A 26,249-nucleotide genomic window follows, 5' to 3' on the forward strand; every position below is an offset into this window, starting at 1 on the left:
TGAAGAGTGTTAGACAGGTTCTGTCGAGTGGTGAAAGATTGAGGCTGGCTAGGTTTAGTTGGGAGAGTGGAGAGCCAGATGGAGAATGTTACTAAGTGGTGGTCAGAGACATGAATGGGAGTAACAGAGAGGTTAGAGGGGGAGCAGGTTCTAGAGCACAGTAGGTCCAATGTAACTGCTCTGTGACTTGGCCGTGAAGGAGAGAGGAGAGGTTGGGTAAGGTCACATAGTAAAATTAGAGGAGTGCCATCTTCCAGGAAGGAGCTGAGTATCCAGCTTTTCAAGGAAATCCCCAAGTGGACCTTGGGGACGATGGAGTACAATGATGAAAAGAGGGACAGTGTGTGTAATTGAGACTGCATGAAATTCAAATGTGGAATGTGGAAGATGAGAAAGATTAGGAACACGGAAATTCCATTTGGGAGATGTAATTGAACCTGTACCACCACCTGCTGGGGTGCTGAGAGCAGTCATCCTGGGCATAGATACACGTAGATATAGCATTGGCTGCCATATTGGTTAGAGCAACTTCCCTCCCTATGCTCCACTAACCCATCCTAATTATTAGGAGCAGTTGGGAAGTGCCATTAATACAGACTCGGTGAACCGGGTGTCGAACCTCTCTACCCTCAACCTTTCAAATCTTTTGTTTTGTTTTATTTTGTATGCTGGTCATGGTTTAGTTTTCATATGACGTATTGTTTTGTGTTTCTGTCTACTCCTGCAGTATGAATGCTTTTGGTGGGACATGAGATAAACGTTGACATCGCTTTTTCTCAGATCCTTCTTGTGGTTAGGGCATATGGCTGGCTCAGGGGAAAGTATTTCCTGCTTCACTTGTGTCATTGAGTGACAACCGTGTCAGATAGAGCCGATAGGTCCGGTTTTGGGTAGCCATGCAGCACGTATCTGGTGTCTTGTTAAGAGCTTGTGTTTCTCTATTGCCTTAGTAAATAAGCCTGTGTGATTTCCAATGGCCACTCTGTAGAGCACATTCCCACTATCACCTCATCTTGTTCATTCTTTTAAAGTCAGAGGAGGCAGCCTACTTTCCTTTCTGTATTGTTTCATTTTACTCAGATACAGGTACAGGTCAGTGTTTTAGTTGTATTTACATTGATTGCTTTTTTGTTACTGTTATTATAGCCTTTACTTTCCTCCACATTAAAAAAGATTAAACCACTGACCAAAAGCTTCAGTGATCAATGTCCCCGTTCTGTGTGACCTACTCACCCAGTAAGTAGAGATTTCCCGGAGGTTTGGCTGGATTCAATGTCTTATTCAACAGTTTCAGCCAGTTGATCTAAGCACAATTTCCAATTTATCACACATCCCTTTCCACAGCAACTTACAAAATGCAAGTTGGGTGTACCGTAAGTGTCATGAACGTTTTGTCAAAGAACGGAGTGAGTGGTCGAGGAATTCCAGAGTGATAAGAAAACCAGCACAGTATGTGCTACAGTGTAACTACAGTAGGATAGCAACTACACATCAAACCTGGCATCTGTCTAAATTACATAAAGTATCTTAACCACTTAAACCGTGTATACTTCAGTTGAGCGGGGTCACCCAGGGGTCTATACTTGGTCCCCTCCCTTTTTCCCCTTTACAAGCTCACAATGCATCACATTGCAGCACGCTGCATGCTTGTAATTTAGCTATTTTCGGCAAATGTTTGCCTCTTTTATGTCCAGAATAGGGACACTAGGGTGTATGTGGTTAAATAGTGGGATAATTGTCACATCACATTCTAGCTGTGCTGTTGATTAGTACAAAGAATAGTTAACAGTACTTTATTACATCCTCTCTGCACCTCCCAAGAGACTTGTTACTTAACCGTCCTTCTTATCTAAACCTCTCCATTTCTCTCCTCCCCCCACCCAGCCTACCAAGAGTGCCACATTCTGCGGGAACCTTCCCAAGACCTACTCTATGATCTGCTTGGCCATCGACGAAGACGACAATGGCTCCAAGTCCCGCAAAGTGACCAAGAAGTCTTCGTTCCTGAGCTGGGGCTTGAAGAACAGGTTGAAGAGTGCCAGCACACTGAGCCTGCCCACGGCCGGCCACGCCGCTGCAGGGAACCCCTGGAACAAACCTTGCCCCACCTTCCCCAGTAACAGCTCCTATAATGACAGCAGTCTCTACTGAAGCTAGATGGTCGACTGGAGGGGTGTTCCACTGCACAGCTAACATTTTGTGACTGTACTGGGTCTATTATGGGTACGGTACAGCACCAGAACTGGCCTGTATATACTGGGTCTGCTGTGGGTATGGTACAGTATCTGAACCCTTTGCGATACTCACAAATCCTGTATGGAGATCAAAAATGAAATTTTCATTTTATACTCAGTTTAACCAGAATCATTCTCTCCCATCCCTCCACTTGCTTGCCTTTTAACCTGTTATTTATAAATCATTTCAGTAAGTGTACATATAAAACATTGAGGTACAGTATATTGAGACATAAAATATCAACATTTGGTCAATTAGTATGATAACTCTATGTCACTGTTCTGTTTCCTGTGTACCACGACTAAACCGTAACTATGGCTAAGACATAATTGGAAAACAGACCGTTCTCTGCCAATAAGGTTACAACATGGTACGCTTGTACAGTGGAAAAACCCTTCTAGTTCCCATGCTAGACTGTACAATATATCCACACAGCACACACTAACTCTTGAGCAACACTCTTTCTATTGTACGCCTTTCTCTTTCTGTACTATAGTCTGGACAAAATACCGGGAAAATATCTGTACTGTATATTTCAGATTTATTTAAAAATGGGTGAAGTTGGCCAGAAATAAAATATATTTTGACACATATTTTATTTTATATATTTTCTTTGGCCAGGCTTTTAGTACATTTTGAAACTGATGACATATATTGTATATTTCCTTTGAGTATTGAAGCAACAGACATGGCTGTACAGAAAGTTCCAACGCTGGTTTCTGCTTGACTCTGCTTGACATTTTTTCCCATACATTTGAACTTACCACCAGAAAAATACAGTACAGTGAGGAGAAACCATTGTTTGAGTCTGGAGTTAGTGTGAGAAACCTAATGCAATGCGCTGTAAGCTGGCTGCTCTATATCTTATATATCTTTATTTTGTATTTTTTGTCACCGTTCATGTGGTTTTAGAAAAGAAGGTGACCTTGAGTTGGAACTTGGGACACAGTATGCACAGACACCTTTTTTTGTATTTGGTAGGCGTACTGTACCACAGATTGTCCTTTAAGCCAGTGTGTTTCAGTCAACCAAGTGTCCTGAGCAAGACATTTAAGTCCCTTCCTGCTCACTGAGAGCTCACCTCTGGGATCTGTCCAGTACCACTACAGTTAGCCACTGGGAGCTGTGGAACTGCACATGAGCCAAGATTAGACATGGGAGGTGGGGCGGTGTTCATTCGCAAATTCATCAGTTTTTTGCACCTCCATCATCCCTTTCTTTCCACCCTGCGTTGAGGATTTGTGTGGGGTTCAGAAGCCCCTTGTCCACTGGGTCCCTCCCTCAAAGACAATCGGAAGAAACCAGTTTTGTTATGTTTAAAGGGCACAAGTTATGAGTATGTTTTTGATTTCATAAGTTTGGCCATGCTACTAAAGCCTGTGCTCTCCACTTCTGCACCCACAACACTCAAACAGTGTGCAGGCCATGACGGGACGCTGCCTGTCTGAATGTTGTTGATAAGGAATGTCATGTCTACAGAAAGGAAGACTGTGGCTGGGGTTCACATCATCCCAGGACAGTAACAGCCAATCACTGCACAGAAGTTAGATCAAAATCCCACAGGCATGTTTGTTGCTGTGGTCTCTACCTGGGTTAAACAGACTGACACCCTGCTATGTTGGTCTTTATCTCTTTATCTACAAAGTAGATTCTTTATACATGTTTGATAATCAAATTATTTATGTGATGAAGGAAAATGCACACAAAAGTAAAAAGAAAAAAAAGAAAAAGGATACATTTGTTAGGCTGTGGAACAACTTTGTAAAAGGTGAATTTGTGATGTATGTTGGTGTTAGACTGTCCTTATATTTGTCTTTATAATGATTTTACATTGTTGTTCTCTAGTGTTCTTACGTCTGTTTCTGAAACAGTATAGTGTACTGGTAACAGTTGTTTGTGTAAAAATGCAGTTTTACAGTGTAAATGTCATGAGTTCTTAGCCTAGTACAAGTATTTATCCCATTACCCGTTTAAAAAGAGAAAATTATGCGTTTCAACACTTTGCCTTCTGTAGAGTTTAAGATACTGGTTAAATGTTGTTTACTTAACATGGTTCCTAGGTGCCATTTAATCTTTAAAATTATGTTTTATAATGAAGAATACATTTTATAATGAAGGATATTAATTGAAGGGCACAGTAACTACATATGGGTGTTATGGTAATATGCTGTGATTGATAAAGTATTAAGTGAATTGTATCTCTCTCTTGCTCTCTCTCTCTCTCTCTCTCTCTCTCTCTATATATATATATATATATATAGAGTGTATATATCTCCCAAACACTCTGCTCTGTCTCGTTGTTATGATTATTTGCTTGTGGTTTGACATGATGATCCTGAATGCTGTAGTCATGTGTTTGTACAGGAGGTAATGTTTGTGTTGCTAATGATTGCCAGGGCGAACAATCCCTGCTTTCCCCTCAGTTCTTACTGCTGTGGTGACAGAAGCTTTACTGATAGTAATTGTTTCATTGTGTTGTATGTATAATCTTTTAAATCTCAATAAAAGTGGGGATAAAAGTCAAACTTCCGTATTTTCTGTTTGTGTTCAGGATTAGGGGTTCCATTCATTATTAAGCGGAGTATCAAATGAAAAGGTCATTGCCTTATATTTTCAAGCTATCAATATCATAGTGTACCTTTTTCAGATGTGTGCCTTGGGGAACCACAGGAATGTGTGAATCTCTAATCTCTAAAGCAGCAGAAATGTAAAAATCTTAGTTTTTGGTTCCCCAACACTGTAGCTGCAATAGTTACATTTCTACACTTGTAATGTACACATAATATTTGACAAATATTATTTGTCAAAAGTTAAATTAACACAGGATTTTACTGTTTAGTACACTGAGTCAGGATCTGTTTGATGAGAGCATATGACTATAATCCCCTCTGGTGCAACCATTGTGCTATATGTCTGAAACCTGGAGCGGTGGGCAGAGAAACTTTATTGTCCACGCATGTGGAAATTTGTGTTTTTGCTGCCTTTGAGAATATGAGCGAGAGTCTGGTTGAAGGTCTGTGGAGTCTAATGGAGTTTAGATGTCTGTGGTCTAACTGGGATTAAACGCTCAGCCAACAATGATGTCACACTAGCGTGTGTGTGTGTGTGTGTGTGTGTGTGTGTGTGTGTGTGTGTGTGTGTGTGTGTGTTCGGGGGGTGCATGGGTAAGAGGATAGAGACAGCAAGAACGAGGTATTCTATAATAAATTCAAGTCACAAATACAAGGTTTCAAAGAGCGTGATGAGACTGCTGCAATCTGAGAATCAGAACTGTGTGTGTGTGTGTGTGTGTGTGTGTGTGTGTGTGTGTGTGTGTGTGTGTGTGTGTGTGTGTGTGTGTGTGTGTGTGTGTGAGCGCATGAGTGCGCACGCATGCGCGTGCACGTGTGTGTGCTTGTATTGTGTACTTGGCCCTCAAAAGTACAGTTAATTGTGAGGGCCAAATGTCTAAACAAGTATAGTAGAAGTCCAGACATATACATTGTTGTGAGGACAATTCTTTCCTGGTCCTCACAAGAGAAATTGGTTGTTTTAAAAGGATGACAACTGACCGATAATGATTTGTATAGGCAGCACCGTATATAATATGCTCAAGCTAACATACTGGCTAGAACATTCTATTCATGTTCAAATTATGTGAAGGTATTAAATATCTTCAGAGTAGCCTGGCATGGCCAGACAAACGGGCAATTTGTTTTTGCAATGGCAGATTTGTCTGGATCCAGGCTATCTTCAGAGCATAATGTAGGCTACTTGTCTTTATACTGCTCCCCTGTGCCTGTGGGTCAAGGTGTAGTTCAAGTGATTTTTGTTGTAATGTAGGAGTCAACACTTTTACAAATACATTTATACATAGAATGTCACTATAAGCCCTATAGTATAGGGCATGAAAACTTTTCATGCCCTATACTATAGGGCTTATAGTGACATTCTATGTATAAATGTATTTGTAGTGTACACTGAATGAGTCTCTAAATTCTATCATCACGCTGCTGTCAAACCCTAACGTCAGCATCACAAAATATCTGACTACTTTTTTGGAAGCACTGGTGATTGTCTCTTGGGGATGCGTCCCACATAGCAACCCGAGACGACCGCCGGCGGAATAATCTTCATAATTCAAGTACTTTCTTCACCAGAGCCCTGTTGGTCAGCATTACCTGCTTCCACCTCTCACGACGAGGACGTAGGGTTGGATTTTAAGAGGCAATTATTTTTTGTTGTTGTTTTTTTTGTTTTGTTTTGTTTTGTTTCTTTTCAATTGGAGCTCAAAAGTCCTGCCCACTGTGCCAGCTTGGTTTCCAGCATGTTTGTTGAATTTCCCTTTCTTGGTCTGAAAATCCCACGTACAGATTGAATAGCGGGATCTAGTAGATGGGCATCCTCTGGTAGCAGGGCCTGTAGGACATGATCGTAGGCGTCAGGTAGCAGCAGGTGCAGGTCATGGGTCTGTAGTACGTGGCCATCTGGTAGTAGTTGTTCAGCGGGGCTCTGCTGGGCATCAACAGAAAGTACGGCAGGTCAGCCGGAAGGACTGGTGACACTACCGGGCTAGATGTGGCCTCTACCGGGCTAGATGTGGCCTCTACCGGGCAAGATGTGGCCTCGTACAGCAGGTCAGCCAGAAGGACTGGTGACGCTACCGGGCTAGATGTGACCTTGTCCTCGTACAGGATGTCGAAAGAGCCGTCCTCGCCAATGCGATAGCAGACTTCGCATGGGTCAACCCACAGTGTCAGCTCCAGAGGCAACAGACTGGACAGCTGTTTAATGGTAAGTCCACTGCGATTGGCAGCCTGGGCCAAGAGAGGGTCCATAGGCACCTTCCTATTGATGCGTATGCACCGGTAGGCGGTGCCCTTCATCGGTGTGTCAGGGTACCAGTGGTGCTGGTAGTGGGCGCTCATTGAGTCCTGGAGACATTCCTGGAACAACTGGAGCTGATCATCATCAAGACCTTTCATTTTCAGCAGTGACACCATGAAGGACACTGCAGCAGTCACTTCATCAGCCATCTGGGTTCTGGATCTGTGTCCTTGGTTCATATTGTGCAAAATAGGTTGGCAATAATAAAGGCAAAAGTAGCTAATGCTCAAACTTTAATGAACGCTACCTGCACCATCAGCAGCTTTTATAATGCCCGCCACGTCACAATTTAGATCTGACCTAGCACTGTGATTGGCTGATGCCATGTTTTGTATATCAGAGCGCGAGCGTCTTGTCACGTCACATGTACATAAGACTCTCGCGTACACGCGGTATCTTAGCAACGCAACCGCGCTAGCGCCGCCTGTGTCAGGTGGGCGGAGCGTCGTAACCTCGCTCCTCCGTAATTGCCGTAAATGTTTGATTCTTGAAGTAAATTTGACCAATGAGAAAGAGAGAACATTTTTCTATGACATGATTCTCTATGGATTTGTTCTATCGCTGTGTTACTGTAAAGCTAAAGACCGACGCCTACGCTGTTAAATGTTGTATCATTATGTGCGCCCTTACTAATTGTGTCCTGCAGAGGGCAATGTTGTCTGCAGTGCGTCCAGGACGTGACGTCACTGACTATACCTTGCACTACCGCGAACGGTCTATTACTCTAATGTCGAAGCAAGGGGGCGGGGGGTGCGGGTGTACCCGGAAGTTGAGACGCACTGTGATTGGCCAATAGTCACTTTGAGTGGCAGTTGGGGCAAACGCAGTCAGTGGGTCAAACACAGTCCCCACCAAAAATATTTACGATTCTGTCCCTATCGGTACATAACTCGGACGGCGCTGAGTCGACTAGCAGACCTTCGGCCGGTCGTTGCGGGCACTCGCGCCTGGAGGCGCTCGGGCGCAACTCCTCGGCCTCAAGGTCTGCTGAGTCGGCGCGCCTCCGTCATGGTCCAAAAATATACTTTATCGGCGAAAAAAAGAAGTCCGCGGATGACTGAAAAAGTTTCACCCCAAGCGGGAGTCGAACCCAGACTACCAGTGGTAGTGGGTTGGGAGTCTAGTGATTAGCGAGGTGCGCCACTGAGGCCGGTGCCGAAATTGGGTATTTTAGTTGTATTAGAATGTGACGTCCTAACTCTTCTATTGTAGAAGAAAGAGGGCGGGGGCGCCCGCCCCCTTGCTTCGACATTAGAGTAATACGCTGTTCGCGTTGTTGCGTTTTTATTTGCCTTTTGTGCACTGTGTCCTCGCGTGCGGGAGAATAAACAAAGTGACTCGTTAATTCAGTATTCTTTAGCCTGCTGGTATATTTATTTATGAACTGGTGTAGACCATAGAGGTATAGACGAATCCACAGATGCGCTCCCTGTAGCTGCCTGTAGGCGGCCATTGCTGCGGTGTCACGTCCGCGGAGCGTTGACACCGCAGCAATGGCTGCGCGCAGGGCAGCGCTCCGTGGATTCGTGTATAGGTGTAGACCAGAACGCTCTGTTTACATCTCATGGTTCATTCTTGGCGCTCACTGAGAGCATAATGACGTCACATCTTGAAGAAAAGGTCGTCTGTCACGACCGTCATGATTGAACTTCAACCTGGTGCACTTTCTCCCTTTCTGACCCGTACATCTACATAAACGTTCAGATTTCAAATATAAAAGTGCTTACCTCATGGCCACAGATGTTACAGTGATGTACGGGTCCTCAGAAGTACCCGTATCTTCTGTAATGTTCAATAAAAAGCATTTTAATCCGATTGGTGGCCATTTTCTCATAGTTATAAAGCATTGGAGTGCAATACACCTCCAAACCGATAGGGTCGCGTAGTTGAAAGCATTATGGCGAAAATACGGAGAAAATGGCCACCGATCGGATTAAGATGCTTTTTACTGAACAATACGGAAGATACGGGTACTTCTGAGGGCCCGGACATAATTGTAAACATCCGTGGCCATGGGGTATGAACTTTATATTTGAAATCTGAACATTTATATAGTTGTACGGGCCAAAAAGGGAGAAAGTTCAAACACCAGGTTGAAGTTCATCCATGCATGTATCAGGGCTAGATCAAGACAGTATGTATTTTCGATTTTTACATTTGCATATCTATGACTCTGATCAAGATACAAAAGTAAAAGTCAGACTCAATTAATTACATCTATGATAGTCTTGATCCAAGACAGCCTACTTTTCCCAGTATGTTCATGTATGTGTCCAAATTTCACAGTTTTGGGCTTGGCCCCACTCCCCAACCCAGATCTTTAATGTCCCCTTTATAAGAAACTAATCATTTCTTATAAATAGTTTTTGCTCATATTTGCTTTAAGAAGACATGACCTATATCAAATCCATATTATTTATATATGTGCAATTTGAAATGCACATTTTTTGTTAAATATGACCATCCCTCATACACCTGGCATTACCAGTGGTGGAAAAAAGATGTATTAAGATTGATTACTTAGTAAGTAAAAGAAGCAAAACCAATGTAGAAATACAGGCTACTCTTGTTACAAGTAAAAGTCCTGTATTCAACTTGAGTAAAAATACAAAAGTATTGGCATCAAAATATACTTAAGTACCCCATTTCAGAAATTGTTTCAAAGGTTTTAAAATTGTGTCAAAATCTTTTGAAAATAACAGATCTGTCACACAAATGAAATTGCAGATCTGTTATTTTCGAGTATAAATGTATAAATTAGGGTTTGGTTAATGCATGTTTTAAAAAATATATATATTCTAAATCGGCAAAGTAACTAATGCTGTCAAATCATTTTAGTGGAGTACGAAGTACAATATTTGCATCTGAGATGTACTGGTGTAGAAGTAGGCTATAAATGATTTTTTTTAAATGGAAAAATTGTACTTATAGTACTTGAGTAAATGTACTTAGTTACTTTCCACCACTGGTCAAGTCTAAGACTTAGCCAACTTTTTCTCCTAAAAATGATACTTGATACTTTCATTACTGTGTCATTAACATCACGCAACTTGGCAGTGATAGTAATGACAGTTAAATTGATGGATTGGAAACAGATTAGGACATAGTTTTACCAGAGCCCTGTTAGTCAGACCTAACTGCTTCCAACTCTCATGACGAGGACTGTGGCATATGGTTGAATCTTGAGGCAGAAATGTGTGTTTGTTTATTTGTTTTAAATTTCAAATTTTCATATGTTGGAGCTATAATATCATGAAGAACAGAATTTGAGGTTAAATGTGAACACTAGGGGGTGACAATTACCATCCCCTGAGACCCAAAATGATGCCACTGGTTCTTGTCATACTGCAGGTCAGCCCGGAGGACTGGTGATGCTACTGGGCTAGAAGTGGCCATGTCCTCATACAGGTCAAGGTCGCAGATGGAGCCATCGATGCAAACGCGATGGCAGACTTCTTATGGGTCCACCCATAGTGTCACTTACAGGGGTAAGAGACTGAGCAGCTTTGTACGCCGCCTGGGCCAAGAGAGGGTGCATAGGGACCCTCTGGTTGATGAGTGTGCAACAACATGCAAGTATCCCAACATTCAAAGCAAGTATCCCAACATCTCAACATTGCTCAGTGTTGTAACTGTTTGATTCATCATTCCTCTATTTATGCTCACATATTCTCAAAAAACATGTTTTTGACAGAAAACTAGAACCATGCTTGATTGGCATGGAATGAGTCATTATGGATCATTTAGTTCAATGCTGCAATATTAAATACCAATACTACATTACGCATTGGAAAAGGTGAAAGGCAGGCTGATAAAATAAGCCAATAACAGATCTTCTGAATTGTATATTAGTCTAACTTGTTTCACAGTACACTTAATTTAATAGCAAGAAGAAAGGCGTTCCCAAAATAAGTTCAATAAGACCAAGTTGTCCTGGACTGCTGGCCTAGAGCGGCAGGCACCTAGGATACAATGAATGTAGCCTGACAGCACGACACAGGTTCGAGTCCCGATCACGATGACCTTTGCAGCGTGTCACTCCCCATCTCCTGTCAGCCTACCAATAATAAAGGCATAAAGCGCCCAAATTAAATCTTTAGAATAAGATATAATTAGATTTGTTCAGTAAATGATGACTCATCATGACTGCACAGTATATCAGCCAGAGTATTCACTTTTCACACTAAACTTCCCATTCTTGAGGTAGTCAAAACAGTGGCAAACATACAAATGTACATGGATTAACAGTACACATTCAAACATAAAGAGTATGAAAACATGTGCAGTCTTAAAGCACCGGTAAACAAGTTTGTATTTTGCCAGTGCAAAGACAAACATGAATCCCAGCTAAGTGCTTTCCAAAAATTGGTTTTGAACATCCAAATGCTGCTTAATCTGTTGTCACAACAAAATCACTTTAAGTTTTGGATCTCTCATTGTGGTAATTCCAAAGGTTGCCCACTAGATGGTGCTCTCCACATTTAAGTCTGCATCAACTCAAAATCTAACTCCTAAGCAGTGATGTTAAAATTGGGTGGGGGAGGTCATTTGTATTTGGCGTAAATACAATAGATTTACAAAAGATAAAAGAAACAGGTAATAAATACGACAATAAAGGGGACCGATGCAAAATGTGCATTCTCTGTCTAGACAAAAGCCTGAGCTGAATGTCAAGGACAGCAGATTGGATTTACGTAGCCTACTTTTGACTGAAGGAGCTCACTGACTAGATACTCAAAAATATTGCATATGCTGATGTGGCAGAAACGACTACACTGTAGAAGTACATTTACATAATGTATATAGTGCCTTTATAGTCTGTCCGACCCTTCAAAGCACTTATGTAGCCCATTTCACACTCTCTCTCACACACACACACACACACACAAAGCTACACAGCCACCAACACTGTAGTGCACTGTAGGCCATTTGTTGCTGTGTGCGCACTGGGGGGTGCCAGTGTAAAGTCTGCAGCAGGGCTCAAACTGATAAAGAAAGCCAGCAGGCACTGGCTTGTGTCTGCACACCTTAAAGTCAGTAGAGTATGATGCCAAAACTCTTGCCCACCCAGGACATTCCCTGCCCCCTCAGGAGTCTTACCACAACTTAAGCATCTCTAGTTTGGTCATGTCAAAATGTTCCATCTACAAGCTCAACCACTGCCACATGTGCACTGCTCTGTAGCACTACTTGCATATTTGTACTATCACTCCAGAAAATGGTCCTCGTTTACATGTAGTAGCCTATATTACGCAACCATCAACCTTCTGTCATTTCAAAAATCTCACTTGGAAATTGAATACAACTGATGCTATACTCCCTGCTAAGCCTATTATCTCCCATATCTCATGCATTTGTGCCAAATACTAGCATCGGTCTATGCTGGCTGTTTCAATCCCCTCAATTTCATTATCAACATGGGTTCCAAAACATATTCTTTAAATAAGAATTCACCCATGCCTTTACACTTTTAACCTTATAAATTTGTGATAACTATGAAAGTTAGTCGAGTTTGAAATATAACATAGGTGACCGACTGGCTGAGATGAGTATAAACGTCTCACTGTGACATCCTCCATGTGCCGAGTTGAGTGACAGTCAGGAGTTCACATTTTGTTTATTTATATATTTTTTGTATATTATTCTCAAATAAATCTAAATAATTCATAAATGGTATCCCATTACAAACTAAATTAAAATATTTAGTTTTAAACAAGCAGATTCTGGACGCTGATTCAGTTTTTAACAAGCACATTTTAATGAAGATCAACTTGACATCTTACATTGTAATCACAGCTCAAACAAACTTGGAATAATTCCTGTGAAAGAAGAAAATAACAGCAATTAGTAGTCATTTCACAAAGAAACAAAGCCTCCATGTGGCAGCCTATTGATGCACTACACCATTTTGAAAAGCATCTCATGCCAGTCTTCTGTTCGAGTTTGTTTAAAGTCATCCCTCAGGTACCCAAGAACCTACATCATATTTTTGAGATGAGAAAATAATCCATATAATTTCACTTACTTGTATGCACGCATGAAATCTTTTGAGTTTTACTCACATTTGTGCTCATTTCCGAAACAGCTAAGGTTAGGCATACAGTGAAGTTGCTAACATTAATTTTGTAATGACTTCACAATAGAGGTTTTTCACAGCAGCCATTTTAACACAATAGTAGGGTAAACACAGGTGTTACTAATTAAGGTTAAGTTCCATTCTGGTCAGAGTCCTGCTCATTATAGCGTTATGGTACTGCCATTGTGCATGTTTGGCTCACTGGAAAGGCTCTGCTACACTAAATGGAACCTTAAGTATCATTGGCAACACCTGTGTTTACCCTACCATTTCATGTCACTATAAGGTCTATATTTTGTGCAGTGAAGAATGACCTCTTAAGTGTAGTCAGAATTTGTATATATATTTTTATTAAAGGATTAAGGATACACAACATAAATCTTCACTTCGATCACATTCAATTTAACATGGAGGTTATTGAAGGCCATGATAAGAGGACATTCCTTTCAGACAAGGTTGAAAAAAAAGCTCTTGACTGCATGATGTCAGTATCCAACATTAATTAAGAAATGGTGTTTACTTTGTTTATGATACATATTTTGAGTTTATAGCATTTCATCCAAGTGATATCAAGAGTGGGATAAACTGAGATACAGCCCAGCCTGCCAGGTAGGGGAAGAACGGAATTCATATTTCAGTGCGATTTGTTGTTTAAGGAGTAGTTCACTAAAACAAATATGACTTATTTTCTAACAATTACACACCCCATGAAGCCTTGAATTCGTGCAGTTTTTTAATAATTTTTTTAAATAATTTGACCGGCGGAGTCTTCGGTAGGAGACTGAATTGAGTCTCCTGACCGATGACCCGGTATCGAATTATTGGTTTAGGAATTTGACAAAAAACATGAATTCAAGGCATGGTGGGGTGTGTAATGTATAGAAAATAAGGATTTTTTTGGGTGAACTACTCCTTTAATTTAAAAGAAATAGATCAAAAACCACCCAGATGTAATAAGAAACAGGTCACTGAATATTTGGGGTGCTAATAATATAGGCTAAAAAGCTAAGATCTCACCAGGGTGGGCCATGCTCTTCTTCAGCTCCTTGAATATGTCACCCGTCATAGTTTGGAGTTCGTCTCTTAGTCGCTGACGACCATCTAGGGTCAGCTGCCACAGGCACGACTTTCTTTTGCCATCTCGGGTCTGCTGGTGTTGAGGAGTCTTGCGGAAGCTGTTGCTGAAACACAAGTTGTGACGGATGGTGTTCTTCCAGCCGTCAGGAGCTGTCTGGAAGAACGGGAAATGTTCTCTGCATGGACAAAAGAAAACAGTGCTGAAGTTGCTAGTTTTTCCAATAGATCATTTGAATGCCATTTTGTTCACAGTCTAAACTGTAGATGATATTGCAACATTTTAACATCTACATGATAATCATTATCACCTTTTATCTGAAATGTCATATTCCTAATGAAAGATACCGTCCTAAGCTGACCGTAAAGAACGTTCATTTTAGTCTCCAGATCTGAACATTCAGTTGGAAATACCATGTAAACCTGCAGTGTAAAATAATTGGACAAACCTGATGAAGTTGTAGATTTGCTGGACATTGAGACTTCTTACAAGGCTGCTGCTCAGCGCCATGGCAATGAGGACGCAGTAATTGACAGGGGGGCGGCGCCATCCTCCTGGTTTTAGGGTCTTGCTGTCCTGTAAGTGGTAAGAGTACAGAAGTCTTGACGTCACTGGGTCGCGGAAGTAATTTCTCTATGGAGAATAACATTGGGTCATCTTAGAATCGTCTCATATAAGAATAGTGGAATTTAACATTGCGTTGCTGTGGCAACTGGGGTGGCATTTCATTGACTTATGGCAATATGGCCGCCGTGTGAATATGGTCTATTGTGGTCCAAAAATAAACAAACTGTCTCAGTGATCTTGTCTGGGAGGTGGCTCTGTATCGTTCATGATAGTCAGTCACTCATATTTGATTAGTCCGTTTCTGGCAAAAATGTAACTAATTCGACGGAAGTAACATTAGCGTTTTCTCATCGTCAGTTGATGCTTCGTATCCATAAGAGTCAAACCGCCAGGATCATTTGTTTATTTTTGGAACAGTTCTTATTTGACGTGCAATTAAAACACGTCTATGGGAATTCAGAATGGGGGAGAAAAAAAAAAACACGACCCAGGTAGGATGCGTAAATGATGTCAGACTTCGGTGCTCTATTGCAGAATAAAGTAGGTATTCATAATCTGGAAATAACGTCAACACCAAATGATATCATACACATTACCGATCTACAAGCTCACAACGTGTCGCATTGCGATGCAGTGCGACTCTGTAGATCTACCATTTTGCCGGATGTCTGTTATGAACACTAGGGTTCAATATGAAAACCTTGTTACCTCGTACAGTATATACATATCCTGAAATATGCGAAAATAATTCCTTCATATAGTATGACAGAATCAGTCGTAGTAGGAGTCGTAGGGAAAATCGAGGGACCCTATGGTAAAGGGCAGTACTGAAAGTCTACAAAGACCACATATTTCAAGGTATGTATTAGTGGACTTTCTCAGCTACTACCTGCAGTGCATGTTGGAGAGACCTTTTTTGGGTCAAGCGGTCCTTCCTCTTGGTCTTGGCTGTTCTGCCCTTGCATCCAGTTTGATATGGCCGTCCATTTTCACTCTTGAACTGTCACCCAGGGTTGGAAAGGTTATAAGCAAACGTATCATGCATTTTAACTACGTGACACACAAATACAGTACTCTTCCATCATGTCATGCTTTTGCCGGTGTCTAACAAGAAAGAAAGATTGCCATTTTTCAAATTAAGTCCACACACACACACACACACACCTGATACTGATATTCTTCCCCGGAGGAACCATCATGTAGAGAGACAGGGTGCCAGGTGTCACCAAACGTATACCGATGACATTTCTTTTGGACTGGGTCATCCACAACAGATAAGGACTGAGGTGCTTGGACTTCCACAGAAGGGGTTGGAGGACTCTGTGGTTTAGCTGCTTTTTGGCTGTATTTAATTGGGCAAACTACATTGGGGTTCACCACCAACCACAGGTTTGTCTGCACAAGGGATTCTGTGATGTGACAAATACAGGCAAGAAATAAAGATAGTCAAGTGCAACTCCCCATACACTTGTTGTCCAAACTCCCTGTGTATTCAATCTGCATTGGTGCTGCAAACAACTCATTAATATTACACAGCAGCAATAAGTTACTGTAATACCGTACATGTCCCTCAACCTACTTTTTGGCTGAATGATTCCTTGTCCAACTACAGCAGTAGTAGTTCAATATACTGTACTGCATGAAGTAAGACTTGTGCAAAATCGTATCTGTAGATTGAAAACTGACTGTCAAAGGTCTTCAATTAGCTTCCTCTCACCTGGTGTGTCGTCTTTTTTTCTTGACCTTCTTGCATAGTGCCACTGGGCCAGGTATTGGTCGTTCAGCTTGTCATCTGTCAGTATTTATGGACAGGTGTCATGTCATTCACTTATCCCCACCTGACAGCAATCATTAATTGATTTAAAATGGCTGGATTGCCAGTGGCAGAGGTGTGAACATTCACACTGAATGCAATCCTTTATCTAGCAAGTAGTTATTGTGTGATGTAGCTTGATGTGTATCAAACTGGGGGGGAGGGGTCCTTCAAATTTCAATGGATGAGAACTTAACTATAGAACCAAAATATACATTATAAAGTCCTCAGTGCTTATTTATTTCGGTCCATTTGGTCTATTTGGACTGCTGGTGGTCCCCAGACCAGACATTGAAAAACAGAGCCTTACAGTACAACCAGAAACACTAAAATATTCTGTAAATAATACAAAGCCAAGCAAAAATAAAATGCTACATAGGTGAAATTATTATGGGTAAAATGGCTAGCATCTTCCTTCATACCTTGGCAAAACTGATCAGTTGTAGTTGTTAACTTAATTTCCTCATCCATGTCCCAGTCAGTCAGGCTGATAGAACCATGCAGGTCCAAGAACTGACTGCTGTCTTCAAACTGTAAACTCATCCACTCTTGGTCAGCCATTTCACTGACTTGTTTCCTTCTCAGAGCATTACTGTGAAGCATGATAGCTAAAAGTAAATGCACAGTGCTGCCAAATTAGTTCACTTTTAATGGGCTGGAGTGAGATTAATGCCAGGTGGAATCCACATGTGTTGATTAGATTTATATCATCAATTAGTACACACAGTAGTAGTATATTTACTTCAACTTCTTCTGCAGTGTCCATTGACGGGACTCCCTCTTTCTGTGATGTTTCGCCCAGGTGGGCGTGGTTATATGTCTAAACCTAACCCGGCCTAAGTAACCCAGTGTTTCCCGAACGTTTTGGTCGTGACAAAAAAAGATAAATTTGATGTCTTCCTGGGACCCAAACTAGTGAAAACAGACGATGTACAAGCTCACAAGCTGGTAGATCTGCTATTTTCCCTACTTCTAACGTTTTTTTTAAATGTATTTTAAATTTAGATTTTTTTATGAATAATTGTGAAAATCTTTTGAAATATATATATATATTTCCAAATATTGGAAGTAATAAAAGCGATGTTCACTTGCGAGTCGCGACCCCCAAAAATGGGCCCGCAAGTCCGCAACCCACAAATGGGTCCCGACCCGCTGTTTGGTAACCACTGGCTTAACCTAACCTCAAAACCACGCCCACCTGGGCGAAACACCTGGGAAAGAGAGAGTCTGGTCCATTGACTGTGGCCTACCAACATTAACGGTACTTTGTCGCCATCTACTGTTCCAGAGTGTAAATGACAAACTTGTAACATTGTTTGCCCCCCTTCTCTTCCTCTTCCTCTTCTTTTAGTTTCCGGCTGCCTGTACACTGAGAGACCCTACTTATCTAACAGGTGAGTTTACTAAATCTAACGTGTGAGGCTCTTTGGATGCAAAAATATAGCCTTTTACTTACAAAAGTGCAAAAAGTGACATGGTGAAAATAAAGTGACACAGAGGGTGGACGTTTCGGTCCTCAGACCATCATCAACACTGATTTATATTTATATTCAGATAGATGCCAGTTATGTTATTCAGATGCACAACAGCATGTGTTGAACACTTGTTCACAGATGCCATTTAGGCTACATTATTTACATAATGTATGATGTTTGCATGTTCTCAGATACCGATAGCATGTTTATTTAAACAGATGCTATGATGTCAACCTGCTATCCTAGTTACTTTGTTGCATTTAATAGTTTTCTTAGCACTCTTAACGCTTGCCCTGCAGTTTGTTGACTAGGATTCCTAGCCACTTACTCTCTGATCTTGCAATTGTTATGTTGCTCTGGACATAAGAGTGTTTGCTGAATGACACATTTCTAAATGGATTGGGGATAGCATTTCTCACCCTGACCTGTTAGGCCCAGGCAGAGCCAGGAAGCATTCGGTGTTATCCAAACACACTGAACTGTTATCCAAACACACTGAACTGCTGTGCTGCCCAGTCAGGACACACACTTCACTCATGAAGATGCCTTTCATTAATGCCTGGGTATTTCCTCACAGCTGTTTTGCTGGGAGGTTCCTCTCCTGCTCTCTCTCATTCTTTTCCTAGAGGAACAAGGCCTAGTCTAGTGGGTCTGAATGGACAGTTTAAGGGGAAAACTAGAAAAAGTGCTCCTCGGAGCACAGGTCTCCGCCAGGTTAGGTACGTTATTGTGGCCTCCTGGTGGCGCTATAATAGGCCAATGTGAAATGGGTGGCATTTATTCTTAGTGCTTTCACGGCAATCGGACATTGCATTCATGATTTGAGGCATTTTGTTCCAAAACGGACCAATCCTGCTAACTTTGGAAGCTAACCTTAGCCAATGAGGATGGAATATGGGAAATTGGGCAAATCTGTGTGGATCACATGACTATAGAGATACTGTGTACCGATTTGCAAGACGTTTGGATAAAATCTGTAGGAGTAATATAAAGAAATGGGTTTTGCACAAATCGGCCTCCTGGTGGCGCTATAACAACCATGTGAAAAGTTTGAATTGGCATCCAGGGAGTGTGTGCACACAGTTTCGCAGCGACCGGGCCATTATATAATTATAATTATATAATAATTGTGACAGGCCTCTGGAAACATTGTTTGAGTTTAGCTTGAGAATGAGAGAGGTTGGTCCACTTCACTTTGTTATTTTTATTTGTCTGCCCATGCTGTGGTCCTTGTACCATCTTTGTCAGTATACTGTTATTATGCAAGGTATTGGTAGCCTCACATGTATATTTGTAACTGATTGAGGCCATGCATGCCGGGAACGATGCAAGTCGTTCCATTTATATTTGCTATGCGGCACAAACTTTACGCGAAGCTCTGCCAGTCAGTTAAGCCGACACGTCGGGTTAGCCAATCATCGACTGACAGACTGACACTGGCTTTGCGGCACAAACGTGACCGAACTGTCGTTCGGCAATGCACACACCCCTGGGTAATATGAAACACACGCCAAGTTTGAGACTATTCGGTCAGACGCTTTCCGAGTTAATCCTGCCACAGAGTGACACACAGACAGAGATTTGTTAAAGTATAGTACAGGGGTCTTCAACGTTTTCAGGCTAAGGACCCCCTAGCTGAGAGAGAGATGAAGCAGGGACCCCCTCTATATTGAAAAAATATGTATAGAATTGTGTTTCAGATTAAACTTTTTTTTTTTACTTGGTCTTCTCTTTTTTCCCTCTACACCAAACCTCTTTAGCCAAAAATAGCAGATCTGTAAGCTCACAACGCCAGCTTGTAGATCTGCTATTTTTGGCTAAAGTTCTCATCAGAAAAGGGATGCTAGGGTTCAAGTGGTTAATGTAAAAAATAAATCATATCACAGAAAGATTTGGCGGACCCCCTGTAGTAACTCTGAGGACCCCTTATTGAAGACCCCTGGTATAGTATATATACAATTATGGTACGGATATATAATTTATTGTAATTGATGTTTTAAAGTCTCATTCTCATGTCAAGTTAAGTACGTTGTGTTTTGTAACAGTGCATATAATCTGATGCATTTTGGTGTTCCTTGAAATTACATCATGGGCAGTGCACACGAAAGAAGTCCTTCATGAGTAATCCTTAATGTTAATTGCATGATGAATGACAGCCCAGAGGGGTCTCTGGGAACAACTGCTGCTGGAAAGCAAAGACACCCTCAGCAGCTTGTTAACCTCAGTGACCTTCCTGATGATAAAACCATGGACAGTGTTGGGAACAGATTGTTGGCTCCAGGTTGGGGTCTCAGGTTCAGGGATATTTGGAGGGGGGGGGGGGGATTTAAAAACAATATACCACTTACAGTCAAGGTCAGGACGAAGTCACTGTTTCCCTCCTCCAGAACCCTGACCTACTACTTCCTTCATGATTCAATATCGTTGAGTTTAAATAAAGGACAACATTATACCAACACATTTTGGGGGAAGGAGGTGAGGGGGTTGACTAGGAGATGAAGTAAAATGTGGGGACTGAGGTTGGAGTTGTTTGGTGATTCAGCAGAGATAATTGCCATGGGGCAATAATTGAGTTGGTACAGTAAGACAGCAGATGCAAGTAGTACAGGCAATGAATCGATGCATGTGTGTATGGCCTATTGTCACAAATACACACATCCCATGGCATTGGAAAGTACAGAGTATTTGCTGTTTTCGATTTGAGTAAATTAATCTGTTAATTTGGAACAGATGGACTTGTTGAGTTTTTTGAGTATTTATTTGAGTGATTTTCGGGGTGATACAGTGGAATTATGGTTAATGGAGTTTTCTTGTTGCTTTCACTCTTATTACGCTGAATTCACACCAGCAGCAGTATTTCGCTTCCGCTTTCTGAGAAAGCTGCGTTTAGCTGCGTTCCCCACCGCAGCAGGATGCTAGTCAAAGTTGAGAAAAGTTTGCCGCTGCTGCTGTGTGGCGAGACAGAGCTGCATCCAACCAGAAGCACACTGTGCTCTGAAGTAGGTTGGAAGTAGGTTCCAGGGGGTCACCAGCAAAATGTGTTAATTTAGCATCAAATTCAGTTTAATCACTTGAGCCCGATATACATCGGCTATTTGAAAATAGCCACACAACGCATCGCAATGCGACGCGTTGTGAGCTTGTAGATCTGCTATTTTCTAAAAGTCTTGCAAAAATGTTGAACATTTGAAATATTTTTGAAACATTTGAACACAAATCTTGTATGGATGGGTCCCTGTCACAAAATATTTTCAGTTGGGACTCGGGAGTCTGCGACAAAATACTGCACATACAGTATCAATTTGGGGGTCCTTGACATGAAAAGGTTTGAGAACCACTGGACTAGGCAGATTCACTGGACACTGCTTGTTATGGTTAGAAGCTGACTACTTTATGGAAGTCCTGAATATTTATTTAAACTAGCACTTGTAGATGTGAAATTAATCAAGATAGAGCAACTGCATGGCTTATTTTTCTTATCTAAAATGTATAGGCTGTTAACACACAAGCTGCCAGAGAGACAGGCATTGAGTGTCTGTACTTCTCTTCCCTGCCTGTGTGAGAGCGAGCTCTCCTGCCTGGCACAGCTGTGCTGCCTTGAGCTCCTTGGAGCAGTGGGGCACTCACTGGACCACAACTTGCTTATTTACAAGGGTGTCTCTCCTACCACTGACACGCCCATTTTCCAATAAAACGGAGTGGTAGAAATCACTGCCGCTGCTGGTGGGAAACCAGCGTTATAGCCATGATAAAGACAGAGAAAATAAGTTTGTGAAAAGGTGAAATTTGACTTAGATGAAGGAGACAGATTGAGTAATGAAGGAATTGACAGGTTGGGCTGGTCTGGAGCGAGGGAGGTGGACATGGAAGGTGTAGCAAGGGACCAGCATGGAGTCTGTCCTGTCTGTGTACTGTCAGGGTCCTTAAACAAGACACCAAACCATTCCCAGCTCATGCATTAAAAGTTACTCTGGATTGGAGGTCCAGCTAAAGGTTAGCTGAAGCTCCAACTTCGACTGACCATTTGCTTTTGTACAGTTAAAATGGTTCAAATTGGAATATGGTGATGAGAGAGATGAGAAGCAGCAGATGGAACGGGTAGAAAGGAAGCGAGCAGGATGAGGTAGAGGAGGAGAACGTGTATAACGATGGAGAAACAGAATATTGTTGAGCTTGAGGGAGACAGCAGAGACACGTGGGGATGGAGTATGTAGGAGAGGAGTTGAAGCAGGAAGTTCAAGAGAATGATGAGGTTAAGGAGGTGAATAGGATCCTGTTGAGGATGGAGATGAGATGACAATAGATGACGCTCTCATATATAGAAACAAAGAGCAGTTCCTCTGCTACAGTGGCTGTTCTTCAGGGCCGAGGTGTTTTTGAGTTTTAAACCCAGATAAAAGCCACCGTATCTGGAAGGGATGTTGCCATGGATATGATACAGCACTTCCTGTTTACAACTTGAGGCATTGGTTCCTCTTGTGTGACATCAATCAAAACATGCTCTACTTCTTGGGTACTGGTACGCAATTTAAACAAATTCTGACAAAATATTGCTCTAATCCCATTACATGGGACCCTTTTCATTAGTGACTTCCTTTTTAGCACGCACCCCTGTCCAGAAAATATTTTTTTTTGTAGCACCGGCACACTATAGAAAGAACTATTTTAACAATATAACTGAATTTGGGATGGCTCAGCTAATCTCTGGACTGTTAATGTAATGCATCGTGGATGCTACCGGTTCACGAGCCACTACCTTTTTAGCCATTTTAGTGGCTCTTTTCCTTCCCCGTTGCCAAAATCCTAACTGGGCAAGCAAAGACTCCCCGGTTCACATTACACACACTGTTTTCTGTGTAACTGGAGTTTGATGGCTGCATGACAAACATGACCATATCCCATATACACATTCATCTCCACATCCCAATCCGTTCAGCCTTCAGTCCTTTTCACCGTTCCACTGGTTAGCAACAGAGACAACATTGTAGGTGGATTGGTCAGTGGGGGTTCATTTCTGTCTTATTTCCTTCCAAAATAGAGTTGTGGTTTCTTCATCTGAGAACAGAGCCCTGAGATTTGGTTTGATCTCCAGAGAGCCAGACCACCAGAATGACTCATAGACAGAGAACAGTGATGAAATATTGAAATCTTTTCATCAAACAATGGTGTCTTAAGCTTAGAAATCAGTTATTTTCTGTGGGCGAAAATACCATCGTGCAATGTATAAACTAGGCTTTAACGGGGGAAGTAGGAATGATGCTAGGTTGTTTTATGTCGGTTGACAAATTGATACAATAATAAGGCTGGATAATGCATGTTTTAGAAATATTGAATGAAGAACTGGAAGGTTATTTTTTCTTTTACAAAATTGAGTTGTCATTCAGAAAACTCATAAAAACAAAGTTAACTCACAAACAAATGTGTGTGTGGGGGTGATGATGATGTTTGTAAAGCACAAACATAATATCACATGTCTTGTTGCCAGGGAAGGGAAATGCCTTATAACTCATATTTCAGTCATTTATTTTTATTTTTCCTTAGAACTGAATCATGATAATTTATGACGAGTGAGTTTTGTGAACCTTGGATCCTTAAAACCCCAATTGTATAATTTCCCAATTTTGAGGGCTGTCAATGAGATACAAATCATTCCTTTTTAACTTCTTAAATATGACCTTCTCAAAGATATGTTATTATCATCAGCAGAGCCTGTGCTGTTCCTCTGTGGAGACTGTAAATTAGGCTGGCCAGTGTTAGGACAGTCAACCAGAGACGGCACTATCTGGAGAAAAGATTTAACCTCTACCTGGAAAAGTAGTGGAACCAGTTGTCTGACGAGTTTTAGCGCATAATGTGACAGACTCAATTAATTAACCACTTTAAACCTGGCTTCCCTATTTTGGAAATTACATTATACAGTAGGCGTGTTCAAAAATGTAAGAAAAAAAAGAGTGCTATTATTGCTATTTTTGAAACTGTGAACGTATAACATAGGTAAGTCCTATCTTACCCAATCTTACTTAGATAGGGTACATCATATCTTATACTTTAAACGATTTTGAAAGTATACGATGGTCAGATAAGGTGGATAATCAAAGATTTGTCCTTTTCCCCATCACACACAATGTGAAAACCGTGCAGCCTGCAGGCACCAAAACTCTGTTCTCTTTTCTTCTCTCTCTGCCTTCATGTGTGTCTGTCTTTTATGTCTGTCAGTCTCATTCTGTTAGTGTAGCTACAGCAGTTGGACACAGATCACAGTGCTGTATCTCTGTCAGGCTCAGCTACATGAGCCCAGCTCATATAAAAGACCTACTCCGATCACCAGTCACGGCCCATGTCCATTCTCTTTAAGTGATCTGGATGGTTATTACATCCAACAAAGCTAGACTTTCTTTAGGAAAACTTGTGAAGCCAGGCAGGATATTGTTGCTGTTGTAAGCAAAACAGATGAAGACACCCTCCTCCTTAGAAAGAAAGAAACTTTTCTGTGCAGAGAGAAAGAGAGAGAGAGTAAGTGAGAGGAGAGAGATTACATTGTGAGTGTATATCAAACTGTATGTATATATAGGCCTACAGTATTGGTTCTTGCTCTTTTATCCATGTCTTGTACCAACAATTTGCTGGTCCTCACTTTGTAAGGATTTCAGGGTCAGACCTTACGGCCGATCTACACCAGACTTTTCAAAGCGAGTGTATGCATGGCGCGTACAGCGTGTTTGTTTAGATCCAATTCATATCAATGATACCGGCTACACCAGGATGTAGAGCTAGGGTGAAGGTTTAAGATTAGGTTATATTGTTTGTGAGGAAGCAAACATTTAGGGTTAGGTTCTAGAAATCAATACAGTCCTCATAACGTCGCTGTCAGGCAGAAACGTTGTTTCTCCATATTTCATCTTTTTATGTTTTTTCATAAATTCATGCCCTATTTTATAATTTTGTATCATCGTATGACAGTGTTGCACAAACGTACCGAAAATAGCCGATCACACATACAGCGTGTCTTGATGCAACCCGTTGTGGACTTACAAGTTTCTGTGGCGATAACTGTAACCGTGGCGATAACTGTAATGTATACAAATATGTTGTTTGTGTATAGCTGTGTGTGTGTGTGTGTGTGTGTGTGTGTGTGTGTGTGTGTGTGTGTGTGTGTGTGTGTGTGTGTGTGTATGTGAGGGTGAGGGGGGTGCGTAAAGAGTTAAATTGCTACTTTTGGCTGAACCCTTAACCATTGTGTGTTGAATCGTGTCGGATTTCCCATAATGCATTTCCTCCAGGGTTGAACAATTAAAGGATTGGATAGGCCGATATGATTGAGCCAAGATCTATCCTGCTGCTTCCTGCTTCCCACAATATCCGTCAACCATTGTTGTCAGTCGTTGAGGAGTAAAGAAGGAGAGAGTGAGGGGAAGAGAATGGCACATGCTGGGAGAAGGAGAGAAAGGGAAAGAGACCTCAGACAAAGAGAGCTACACAGAGGGGGAGTCACATCATAGTCATTTTAACCAACAAGCTTGTCACAGTGTTCGGCAGAGAGAGATACCACTAGCAGGCAACCAGAGGGTATGCTGCTCCAGATAGTAGATTCATTTGATTAATCTTATTTGGGACAAAGGGTTGGGTGGACAATTTTGAGATATTTTGTGTGTAAGAAATATTGGCCAACGGGTGGTGCTAGAGGAAAGGCCATAGGGGTCAACAAAATAGGCTAAATGGGGTTCCTGCTGAGCATGAGAAAAATGAAACCGGAGGCAAAAACGTTGTTTAAATAAGTTGTTTAAGTTGACTTTCATATAGCCCATCTTTATGTCTTATGTCTGTCTGCCCGAACACAGCACTGACATGACTGACGCCACAGATGACTGGTACTTTGTGCCTATTTCACCTGTACAATGATGTCATAGAGTATAGACTATCCTCTTTAGAGGATAGATTCATCCAGATACACTCTCACTGTGGTGTCTGACCTGTACATCTTAGACTTCACTTACGTAAGTCCTGGTCTGGAGACATTATTCAGGCTAGCAGTTATTCAGTACGGTCTGGAGCAAGCAGAGCCCCCACACACCAGGTGGGAACTGGCAGCCATGGCGACCAACAGCAACTGATCACAACAGCAGAGAACAAGTTCCAGGCAAT

The 26,249-nt window shown here is 41.6% G+C and overlaps 2 protein-coding genes across 3 annotated transcripts in view; one reads left to right on the top strand and one right to left on the bottom strand.

The window, feature by feature from the left end:
• rhpn2 (rhophilin, Rho GTPase binding protein 2) overlaps positions 1–4,760 on the top strand; it is a 55,957-nt gene extending 51,197 nt beyond the window's left edge. For both annotated transcript variants that reach the window (XM_084063848.1, XM_084063849.1), the window contains exon 15: positions 1,885–4,760. In XM_084063848.1, the coding sequence (XP_083919974.1) occupies positions 1,885–2,151 (267 nt within the window). In that variant the 3' untranslated portion in view covers positions 2,152–4,760. The remainder of the gene's footprint in view (positions 1–1,884) is intronic.
• A 5,626-nt stretch (positions 4,761–10,386) lies between these two features.
• On the bottom strand, positions 10,387–17,175 carry foxr1 (forkhead box R1; the record flags this gene model as incomplete). The annotated part of the gene is made up of 7 exons (XM_084055186.1): positions 10,387–10,556; positions 14,195–14,430; positions 14,701–14,828; positions 15,709–15,819; positions 15,984–16,228; positions 16,537–16,611; positions 17,055–17,175. 7 exons carry the CDS (start codon positions 17,173–17,175, stop codon positions 10,387–10,389), a joined length of 1,086 nt encoding a protein of 361 aa, XP_083911312.1.
• Positions 17,176–26,249: the final 9,074 nt, after the last annotated feature.

This window comes from Gymnoscopelus microlampas, assembly GCF_963454915.1.
Source record: "Gymnoscopelus microlampas genome assembly, chromosome: 1".
Classification (NCBI taxonomy): Eukaryota; Metazoa; Chordata; class Actinopteri; order Myctophiformes; family Myctophidae; genus Gymnoscopelus; species Gymnoscopelus microlampas.